This window comes from Brachyhypopomus gauderio, chromosome 4, assembly GCF_052324685.1.
Source record: "Brachyhypopomus gauderio isolate BG-103 chromosome 4, BGAUD_0.2, whole genome shotgun sequence".
In the NCBI taxonomy this organism is placed as follows: Eukaryota; Metazoa; Chordata; class Actinopteri; order Gymnotiformes; family Hypopomidae; genus Brachyhypopomus; species Brachyhypopomus gauderio.
In genome coordinates, this window is record NC_135214.1 from 8343759 (window position 1) to 8355492 (window position 11734).

The 11734-nt window shown below is 40.4% G+C and overlaps 1 protein-coding gene across 1 annotated transcript; it reads left to right on the forward strand.

The window, feature by feature from the left end:
* The first annotated feature begins 1809 nt into the window (after positions 1–1809).
* Positions 1810–10780, forward strand: gpr143 (G protein-coupled receptor 143). The gene is made up of 9 exons (XM_077001179.1): positions 1810–2330; positions 3001–3110; positions 3856–3950; positions 4126–4218; positions 4405–4514; positions 4993–5101; positions 5429–5546; positions 8608–8863; positions 10074–10780. The coding sequence occupies exons 1-9, from the start codon at positions 2075–2077 to the stop codon at positions 10175–10177; spliced, it is 1251 nt and encodes a 416-aa protein (XP_076857294.1). The 5' UTR covers positions 1810–2074; the 3' UTR covers positions 10178–10780.
* Positions 10781–11734: the final 954 nt, after the last annotated feature.

Here is an 11734-nt window from a genome sequence, read left to right on the forward strand (position 1 = left end):
CTTTAATAAATATTCTGATGGAGGCGGGCTCTCCCCCATGTCTGGTCAGTAGAATATATCCACTGAGTACACTAAAGGTGACGAACTAACTTGCTCACCTGAGTAGTATTCACTATGCTCCAAATACTCAGACACTGGTGAACTGCCTTCTCCACCTAGATAGCACTTCATAGGCTTGGAGCACAGGCGGAGGCAGACTCAGAGGGGGATGGACTGGCTTCCTCCTCCTCTCCCCTCGCTGACTGGCTAGCTTCGTCTTGGACTGCTTGGTCAGTGAGGCCCCTATAAATTCTAGTCAGCCCTTTCTCCTCCTCTAGGACGCAAGTCACCAAATATTGGACAACTTTGCTCTCGCGTCTCAGGGCTGCATCCATGGTGTTGGGGTGCACAGTGGGGAGTGCAGGGTAGCACCTTCCCTTCTTTCCCCTGTTCTTGTTCTTTGGCTCGTTGCTCTGACCGAGGTGTTGTTTAACAAACAGTAATGTTTATTCAGGTAGCGTGTCAGTGCTGAGGAACATAGAACAGGAGCTCGACTTTATAGCAACACTTAGAACATGAGACAGAGACTAGGTCTGAACAATGATGAGTGACAAGCACATCGACACACAATCAATACTTTAACATAAACGAGGAACAAGTACAACAAATAACGGTAACAAGACAACAGGTGCAATGAAGGAACACACACACACAGAACCACAAACACACTCACACACACAGACTGCCCCGAGGATGGAGTCAGGGTCAGTGCATGAAAGTAACATAATATTATAGATTTACAGTGCTTCCCAGTATTTTATAGGAAAACAAATCTATATATGAGTGGATATAGACAATAATATATAAGCCGCAATAAACCAATCAAAATCAAATGAACCAATGTAATTCTGTAGCTATTTTATGAAGTAAAAATGGTAGATCAAAACCATGAAGTTCTTTGTTAGTTTGTAGTGATGTATATTTGTTCAGGTGCACTAAATAAAATGTTACACTTAATGTGGAATAAAATGAATAGAATATTAAATCCAGAGGTTCAGAGGTTCAATATTAAATTCCAGGTTCAGAAAGTAAAATACCTCACCAAGAATTGGCTCAGGCTTCTTGGATTGTGTTGATACCACTAATTTACCTGGCTTGCACTAATTAGAAAATCCATCAAGCTTGAGTAGAAACCCGGGAATCCTTTCTGAACCTGGAATGCCCACCTCTGATTAAATCCTTTCAGTGTCCACTTGAAAAAAATGTATTACCTCAATGTTTAATACACTAAATATAATAGGGTTATTGCAGTAATTTGATAAGGCCAGTAGATGGCACTGGAAGGACAGAGTTTGGGTGTGACTGCTCCATCAAAACAGGTAGACACAAGATCTTAGATTATGGATATGGTCCACATGTCTTTATTTACCGTAGATACGAGATTTTACTGCGTGTATCGCATTCTCTACAGTCTTACACTATTTTACATGTATAATTCCGTTATTTTATTTAGTTAAATATTTCCTTATTGTGTACTGTACAAGCACTGATTTCTGTTACTAAAGGTCAATGTTGTTCACATATCTACCTCCTATCTGCTACGCTCAGCAGCCACTCTCATTAGAAAATGAGATACAAACCTACGTTGTACCTTACTGGCCACATTATTAGGACCGACCGGCTTATAGATTTATGTGTCCCATTACTGTCGTCTGTCTGTTGGCGAACTTGCCAGCCACCCATTGCCCTGTGCTGACCAGAAGATTAGTTGATATTATACGGTTGTGTTATGTTTAGGTGCGGGTGTTGAACTCGTAAAAGTTTATCAGGCATGTCGCTGCCACTGCTAAATTGAGAGAGAATGTGGTTTTAAAGACGTGGTCTTTCTAATAAAGTAGCTGGTGTGTGTAAAACACCAGAGAAAGAGACAAAATTGCTCTTTTGGCGCAGTTTACACCCCGACAGAAGGGATTAAGAGGAGGCACATGACTATCCAACCCGTGATTTGACTGCGTGAGCCCAGGCGAGATGAAATGAATGAATTTCCTTTATTCTCCTCTCTTCATAGAAACGCTGCCCCTCGACATCTTGAAGCATGGCATCACCGCGACTCGAGACTTTCTGTTGTCCAAGCCGAGATGCTGCCACAGACTTTATCATTAATTTCCAGCCAGTTTTCTTTAACGCTATTTGTCTTGGCAGCGCGAGCGTAAGCTTGATATTTTCCATAATACAAAGTTTGCCAAAGCGGAGAGGCTACAGGCGCCTTGGACAATATCCTCTTCCTAAACCGGCCTCCTCATCCAGGATACTGTTCATCATTAGCGTGTGTGACATCCTCGGCTGTGCAGGTACCCGTCGGAGTTACTTTCTATTCTGTACATGGCATGACATATATAATAAAAAAATTACATATAGTATTTTATTCATAATGATTTTGCACGTCACTGAGTATTATTTTGGCAAACAGGATGTTACATTGTATCTGTAGTTTTTGGAAGTATGTTTTCTGGGATCATGCTTTCTAGGGCGGCATGGAAGTGTGGTGGTTAGTACTGCCGCCTCACAGCAAGGGCGTTCGACTTCTGGCCCAGGCCGTTCAGTGTGGAGTTTGCATGTTCTCCTAGTGCTTGTACTCCGGTTTCCTCCTACATGCACGTTAGGTTGATCGGTCACTTTTAAATAAGTGTGAGTGCGTGCGTGCGTGACGGCCATGTGGTGGACTGGCGACCTTTCCATAGTGTACCCCGCCTTGGCCCGATGATGCTGGGATTGTCCACCCCCCCCTCCCCCACGCCCTGTGACCACGACTAGAGGGATGAAGCGGAAAAGATAATGGTTGGATGGCTGGATGGATGGAAATAAATATGTCACTATTTTAAAGAGAGGCTGAACGTCTAGAATAAATTTCTCATGAATATGAGAGACACATTAAATAAAATTCAGAAAAATATAAACTCATCGATAAAGCCATAATGTGTTCTGCGTTCAGTAAGTCTGCTGCATGGTTTGTGTGTACAGGCATCATTGTCAGGTCATCTGCATGGCTTGGGCTTCCCACCATCATCACCGACATCTCTGTAACCAACAGCAGCAACCCGTGGCCTGAGGTCTTCTGTGTGGGCAGTGCTGTGTGTTATTGTTCCACAAACACACACACACACACACACACACACACACACACACACACACACACACACACACACTGTAAATGGGTGGGTGGTTAAATATATAATACATACATATATGTTTAGAGAGAGCATTTAGCATTTTTATCCACAATCAGGCATTGCATTCAAGTGTATGTATGAACATGCTATATATAAAACCCCAGACATTATCTTTAATTTGATATGTTTCTGTATGGTGTAGAACCCATCATTAAAAAACTAAGTCTGTATATTAAGGCAAGTGTCTATCTTTTGGTATATTGTAACTTGTATAATACAGTATTTCTCTGAAATGTTTGATAGATTAGGACTGGAGCTAAACTCTGCACAGAAACAGATCTCCATGAGCAAAGCATGGAACTGTTGAATTATTTAGACATATCCTGTGCAACAGTTGTAATGCTAATTTCTTTCTTCTTACAATTAAAATAAGAGTATGCAACAACAGTAAAAACTAATTATAATTTTCATAAGATCAAAGGATGAATCCATTTTTGTATTATATTTTATTATTCAATTTAGGATTTTGGATTCAAATCACTGATACATACAGGACTATGAGTGTAGAGGGAACCAATTCATATTCATGTGTTTTAGAATGAAAATCAGGCATCATTAAAATCCACACTAGTCACAGTAGATAATCTCTCTTAATATTTAACACACTTATGTACTGTGTTCATTAGAGTTTCTGAATCTCCACCAGATGTGGATCCAGTTGTTCTTCAGCGCCTCCTTTTGGTGGATGTTCTGCTATGCAGTGGACGTCTTTTTAGTGGTCAAGCGATCAGCTGGGATCAGGTTCACAGTGTCATCTTTGTGAAATGTTTATTGCTCCACTGTAGTCCTCCATGTTGTAAATATTACTATTGCTGCTACTGTTACTACAAATAATAAGTACTGTAAAATGAAGCTACAATATAATGTCTTTATCTCTCTCCATGTTCATCATCATATCCCTGTTCTTTCTCTGCAGCACCATTGTGCTGTATCATATGATCACGTGGGGACTGGCGGTGCTGCTGTGTGTGGAGGGTGTGGCCATGCTTTACTACCCCTCCATCTCTAGGTATGAAAGCAGGCTTTGTGCTTTTTCTGTAGTTTTTTTCTTAACACATGGTAACTTATTTTACATTGACAAGATATACCAACGAGATACCAAGTTGGTGGCGACTGTTTGCTGGGCTATATGGAGCAAGCTGTTAGAGGTAACCTGGCTCCTATGTTCTGATGCACTGCATTCCTTCATTTGCAGCTGCGAGAACGGCCTCTTGCATGCGATCCCACATTACGTCACCACCTACGCACCCCTGCTGCTGGTGCTCATGGTTAACCCTGTCCTGTTTGCCTGCACTGTGACCTCTGGTTGGTTACCCTGTGAGCCCTGCACTTCACAAATACCTGCACCTGAAGCACCCGTTGCTTTGAATCCTTGTGGGCCTTGTGGAATCTTAGTGCTACAGAATATACCATTCATTAATTATTAATCCCATTACCAGTCTTTGTCATTATGATAAAACAGTATGATATAATATGCAAATGAGTTCCCAATCAAATCACAGTGTTTTTGCTGTATATGCTCTCAGTATTCTAACTGATTTCAAACGTTCCATTTGAGTGTTCTATGGGTGCTTTGGAATCACAGCATTCAGGATTCAACTCACAAATAATTGTGGTCAAAACAATGGCAACCTATCTTTAACAAAATCATGTCAAGGTTATATCCATATAAACAATAGCAATTAATCATGCAAATAAGATCATGCCAGGTTTTGTACACTAGAAGTAATTTATTTGTAGTCACATTAGCAAGTTTGTGAGATAATAATCTCTCTCTGCACAGTGACATCATTACTAAAAGGTCGGCAGGGTATCTACACAGAGAATGAACGGCGTCTGGGTACCGAGATCAAAATACGCTTCTTCAAAATCTTCCTGGTGTTTTTTACTTGGTGAGACATTTTTAGCCTATAAAAGTACACTAAACATTTAGAACTTTTAAAGTTGGAATTATAATAGGAAAGGGTATCCTAGTATACACAGAGACTTTTGAGGATTGGTGCTCAAACCATCCTCCTGTAAAGTATTTGAATAATTAATTTTGCTCTCACTATTATGATGCATTATTACTTTTCCTTGTGTAATTTTAGATTTTTTTCTTTTCCATTAACTTCACAAGTTTGCTGCAGTGTTCTGCTAGGAGGTTTGTGTTGGGTCCTCATGTTTAATCTGCTTTATGTCATGTAACAGTTGGCTTCAGATTTTGCCTTGTCTTTTAGCTGGCTGCCCAACCTCATCAATGAGAGTTTGCTCTTTTACCTGGAGATGCAAGCTGACATTCGAGCTAGTGAACTAAAAAACATTCGTAATGCAGCTTTGATCCTCTGGTTTATTATGGTGAGTGCGGTACAACATGGTCTTGTTTCACTCAGATTTGATTTTCATGATAGTCAAAGGTATAAATGTAACACTTTATAAAGGCCTCAGAACTACTTCAAAAGTTTGTATTTTCAGATCAGCTTCCCAATCCCCCTCCCTCCCCCGAGTTAGGCATAATCAACATCACTGGACTCATGGCAACACATATGTAGCAGATACAAATGTTTATGGATTATGAACGGGGCACCATCCTGATTGCTCAGGAACCAGTATTGTGATAACAGAGATAGGTGGAATATGGTTTGATCAGTCTCATTACTAAAGGGTTAAGTTCTGGTTCCGCACAGTGACCTAATACCATCGACCAAAATATGTATTTACCACCATGACCAGATTAATGAATAAATGTCCAAATTTATGAAATGGTTAACATTACAATTGATATAAAGAATAGCATATGGAATGATTTGGCTCAAAATGAACTAAACCTATATGTAAATCTACTAATCTAACCATAGGTATAATAGTAAACAACAAAAAATAGAAAAGGGAGAAAGAGAAAGTTTGGGCAGGTTAATGGTAACAGTATTTACTAGATCGGACTCTGGGAGAAATAGAAGCTGGCAACCCCAAAACAGCATATGAACTGAGCGTCTAAAGCACATATGTCAAAGTCAAGGCCCGCGGGCCAGATCTGGCCCGTGAATTGATTATCTATGGCCCCCTGGATGATAATTAATTACTGTTAGAACCGGCCCGCAGGCCACAGCCGCCCGCTGGTGTTTTGCACGCACAAACACTACATTCCCCACAATGCAACGGTAGCCCGCGAAGTCACTGCAGCGCGCACAAGCGGCGAGGGTCCGCGCGGCGAAAATGACGTAATCGCTGTGGCTCCGCCCGTGCGCGAGGGCCTCGCGCGCTGTCCGTTCGCGAGGTCGTGCACCTCTCGAATTTTGTAACTTCGCGCGCGCGCCGCGCTTCAGCGCGATGGACAAAGTCATGTTTGCAGGGTTCATACACCTTTTACAAGGTGGAATTAAAGCACTTGTACGTCACTTTCAAGGTCCATTTCAATATTTCCCAGCGAATTCGCTTTTTATTCACATTATTTAATGGTTGTTTATTTTCAAAACGCCCAATATTAACAGGGTTGCCAACTTTTGACGTTCGCTTGGAGTGAGATTTTAACCTGGAGCCGGTGGTGAGTGTATTTTGTTGTGAGGGGGGGGGGGGGGGGGGGGGGGGGGGGGGGGGGTGGCGAACGTAAAATGGACACAGATTCAGTGTTATATCGCCGGTGGATGGCGCCAGAGCTAGCGAACTAGTAACGTATTGAATCATATATGTGGATCTGAGGTAAATAAACTGGATTTTTTTTTTCGGCGTGAGATATCGGAAGTGTGGCGTGAGAGCGTGTGAAACCGGTCAAATGCGTGTGTCTCACGCTCAATGCGTGAGAGTTGGCAACCCTGTATTAACGTCTTCACGTTCTCTCATGTTTCGTCCTGGAATTACAAGAGGCTCGTATTTGTTAACGTAATAAAAGAGAACTGTTCAGTCAGATAGCTATTTGTTGTGAAACAAAGTAGTTACAATTTCAAGCATTTTCAAATACTTTAGCTTAAATTCCAGCACTTTTCAAACCTTTATTACTTTATTCATGTTTGCTTGTTGAAAAATATTTTCACTTGAAATTACTGACAGATCCATAAGAAAATATTGCTTTATTCATTTAAGCATTAAATAATATACACTGTGTTAGATCATGGTTCAATAGGCTATGTGCAATTATTTTAATATGTTTTAATAAACATTGAACCAGTCCGGCCCTCGGCTTGTAGCAAATTTGTTTTTTTTGGCCCTCGGTGTATTTGACTTTGACATCCCTGGTCTAAAGCCTGGTTTATACTCGACGCACCGCGAGCGGCGCGAGGGTCCGCGCGGCGAAAATGACGTAATCACTGTGCGCCTCTCGAATTTTGTAACTTCGCGCGCGCGCCGCGCTTCAGCGCGATGGACAAAGTCATGTTTGCCGGGTTCATACACCTATACAAGGTGAAATTAAAGCACTTGTACGTCACTTTAAAGGTCCATTTCAATATTTCCCAGCACGTTAAACTTAATTAAGTTAAATATTTATACATATACTCGAAATGAATCGAAATAATTCGCTTTTTTAATCACATTAGTTTATGGTTGTTTATTTTCAAAACGCCCAAACTTAACGTCTTCACGTTCTCTCATGTTTCGCCCTGGAATTACAAGAGGCTCGTATTTGTTAACGTATTGTTTCGGACAACACTGCAAAGCCATATTTACGTTTGATGCCTGATGTGTATATATACGGGCTGTGTTCGAAATAGTCTACTACATACTACTGGCATACTGATCGAGCCCCAAATCAGTATGTCGTATGCAGTATGTGACCAAAATGAAAATTTCCAGTACGCAAAACATACCCGGATGACCTACTACTTCCGCAAAATATTCCAGTACGCGAACAGAGCTATCTTCGTGGTGTACTGCAGGGTTTTTCAAACTATGGGTCGCAAAAAAATAGGGTCGCAAAAAAATAAATGTTAATATATTTAATAAATTTTTATATTAATGGATTATACTTTCGCGAGTGACCGTAGCGCGCGACAGCGCAAACGGCGGAGGCGTTAATACTTGGCGATCGATCGCGATATAATACTTAAACTCGTATTTAAGTACGAGTACTTAAGTTAGGGTTAATCCTGGCCAGAGCACGTTAAGGGTCTTTGTTTTACTCTCAGACGATCAGATAAGTTAAGTCTTCCTAAGCTTTTTTGGAGAGGAGAGCCATTAGGAGTATGAATTCCTTGGTGATTGTTACCGAGCGAAGGACCAGTGTTTATGTTTACATACAATTAAAGAGCTGTGGATGGGTTAGTCTCTTGCCTTCCAAGGTGACAGTAATCCACTTTGTGATTTTGCAATGTCTTTGGCTGTCTCCGCTACACATACTTTTGAATGTGTTAAACAAATTTGAGTGACTTTTGATGCTTAATACACACATGGTTTGACATCTCAGAGCTGGCTCTGTTTCCTCCAGGGTATACTGAACCCCATGCAAGGCTTCCTCAACACGCTGGCCTTCCACGGCTGGACAGGGCTGGATGTGGACCTGCGGCTTCAACAGCAGGGGGAGCTCAACTTGGACTCGCCCTCCACTTCATTGGTGCCAGCCAAGGTCTACAATCCCATGGTGGCTTCAACCCTACTTTACCAGACTCACATCCAAGAGGGCAAGAATGCAACAAGGACCTCACATCCACTTCCACCTGATAGTGTCAGCATCCTGTCTGAAGGTAAATGGCACACAGCCAGCCATGGCTCTCCTGTCTACATGGGCTGGTGATTGTGGCGCTTTTTTTTCTCTAGGTCTAATGGACTTCCATGATCAAGCTGTGTACTCAAATGCTAGCAGTTTATCATTCCATAAGTAGCGTTTAGTAGTGTTTACAGTACAAAATGGGAATGTGAAAACATGCAAAGATCAGGCTGTTTGGGATGAAAGCCCAAATGTTGAGCCAATTTGATGTCTTTCAGATACATTTCACTGAATGTCTTTTATTGTGTGTCCATCATGTGGTCTAAGCTGTAATTAACTACAGTTTTGTCTGTGCTTTAAGTTGTCGAAGTTCATCAATTTGTGTTTCAATGAACATGAAAAATACTAAGTGCTTTCTTAGCCATCCCAGGACCAATAGAATCCTCAGGAAAATGTCTTTCAAACACATTTAGAAGGAAATTACAAGTACAATACTTCCTTTCTTTAAAAAAAAAAACTAATTGCAGTTTTTCAGATACATTGCTTAGATGGCATACAATTTTTCTTATGGCTTAGATACAATGAGCAGATGTGATAGATCAGTCTTGTATAGTTTTAAACTATCCAATATATCTAAAGAAAACAAAGGTCCCACAGTTGATTGTCATTCAGAGCCTCTTATAAGGGGCCAACCCTAACATTTGGACAAAGCTACATTGTAAATGCACATAATAGCTACTTACTGAAACTATGATCTCTTCTTTATCTTAAATATTGTTTGATAATCTTCTTTATTTTCATGTCTGTTTTAATAAACTACTTTAATTAACAAACAGTATGTAGAACATTCTGACATTGTGTTGTGTTTTTCTGCTAAAGTAATTTGGTATGAAAAGTATGAAAAATCAGTAGCAGATGTTTTCAAAATTTTTTTGGAATTTTCTCCCAGTATTTTAATAAAAATAAATAATTCTTTTACCTTACGCTTTCCTTCTCATTGGTTAATACAACTTCAAAGAGAGAAAATTGCTAAAGTATTCCAGTATAAGTTCCAGTTAACGTATTTAGTTAACTAGCAGTAATCAATGTATTTTTGTTTCACTGCTTGATTCAATTGAAGTTTAATTTTCTTTTTTTTTAAATAGGGCTAGTCACATATATAATTTTATTTTTAGGTTGATTGGTGTGAAAAAGATGCATAGATATGTTCAAATTAATTAGTAATCTCCCCTGTTTTGTTTTGTTAGATTCAGAGTCTAGTACAGTTGAGATCCACATGTCGAGTGAGAACCGAGACTGTGGGGACATAGAAGCAGAAGGGGAGGTACTGGGAGACTCGGCAAGATGCTAAAAAGGAAAAAAAAGCACTATGCCCAGCCTCTCTTCTCTGCAACCTAGGAGTGATGACTACACTCAGCCTGTCTTCAAACAAAGAGTGACATCTTTCTGACATCACATTAATTCAGTTAAATTCATGTATTGTTCACACAGGGGAAACTCATTTCATTGTCAAGTGTGACAAACAAAAAAAAGAGATAAAAAAAAAACACACCCTACACAAATACTCAAAGCATATCATATCAAATATTCAATCCAGTGTTGTTAAAACATTTACCACAAATGCAAAAATGCAGTTTTTCAATCTATTACTTGTCACCACAGGGAATGAATCCAGAAGGAAGGAGTTGAAACTCAAAACTATACAAGTTGTTGTTCTTGCTTTTCAAGTAACCAGTCAAATTAATATGTCATCTAAAGGAGTCATGATTTTATTGAGCACTTTTATTTGCTCTTTATTTGCACACTTAAATCCCAAAACCAAGCAATTATGGAAAAGAAAAAGAAATATGATAAGTGACTTTTAGAAAGGCTCATCTTCATGTCTACACTGAACATACTTAACTTTCTTAAGAAGTATAGTACCTGTTTCCCCTTTACACAAGTTGTATAAATATTTGTAGTAAAGGTCAGATTATTGTCAATATTGATCATAAAATGTAACATTTTAGCAGCAATATCAATAATTTTAATAAAATTTAAAGTAAGGGCGTTGGGGCAATTTATGGAAATCAATTTTCATTACTTTGTTTTTGTAATATTAAAATACATGTGTGTACACCACTGAGTCTTTAACTACTGACCCATGTACAGTCTTCTCATGCTATTCCTGTAACGGTGAGGGGGAGGCAGAACAATGAGGCGAGTTATTTAGAACATAGTGTTTATTATTAAACATATAGTGTACACTAGACATTCACATAGACAGTGCATGACTCAGACAAACACGAGCATGGGACATTGCGTAAACACACATTAAACAGAGACCCAAGTGATGATGGCACGAGCCACAGGTGATACAGATGAACACACTTACATTGAAGCACACCCAAGTAATATATGGTCAAAACCAGATGCAGACTACACCTACACACGCCCAAAGGGAGGGGTCCAGTGGGGCTGTATCATGACAGATTACCCCCCCATACCCCACGTTGGGGCCTCCGCCAAGAAACATCTCAGAACACCGTCCCTGGGAAGATGGGAAAACATGTTAGACAAAAACTGACACAGACACAAAACACACACAGGCACATTTACAATGATGGGCATAAAATGGAAAAGGGGATTAAAATGTGCCATATTTTTGTCAATTGTGATTTTTACACCCCAATCGAAATTTGTCCTCCGCTTTTAACCCATCTGTGCAGTCAGAACACACAAACGCACACACTAGTGATTACTAGGGGGCTGTGGATCACACGTGCCCAGAGCGGTGGGCAGCCCTAGCCCGGCGCCCGGGGAGCAGTTGGGGTTAGGTGTCTTGCTCAAGGGTACCTCAGTCATGGCCTGTCTGGGAATCGAACCCACAACCCTCCGGTCACAAGACCAGTTCCCTAACCGCCAGGCC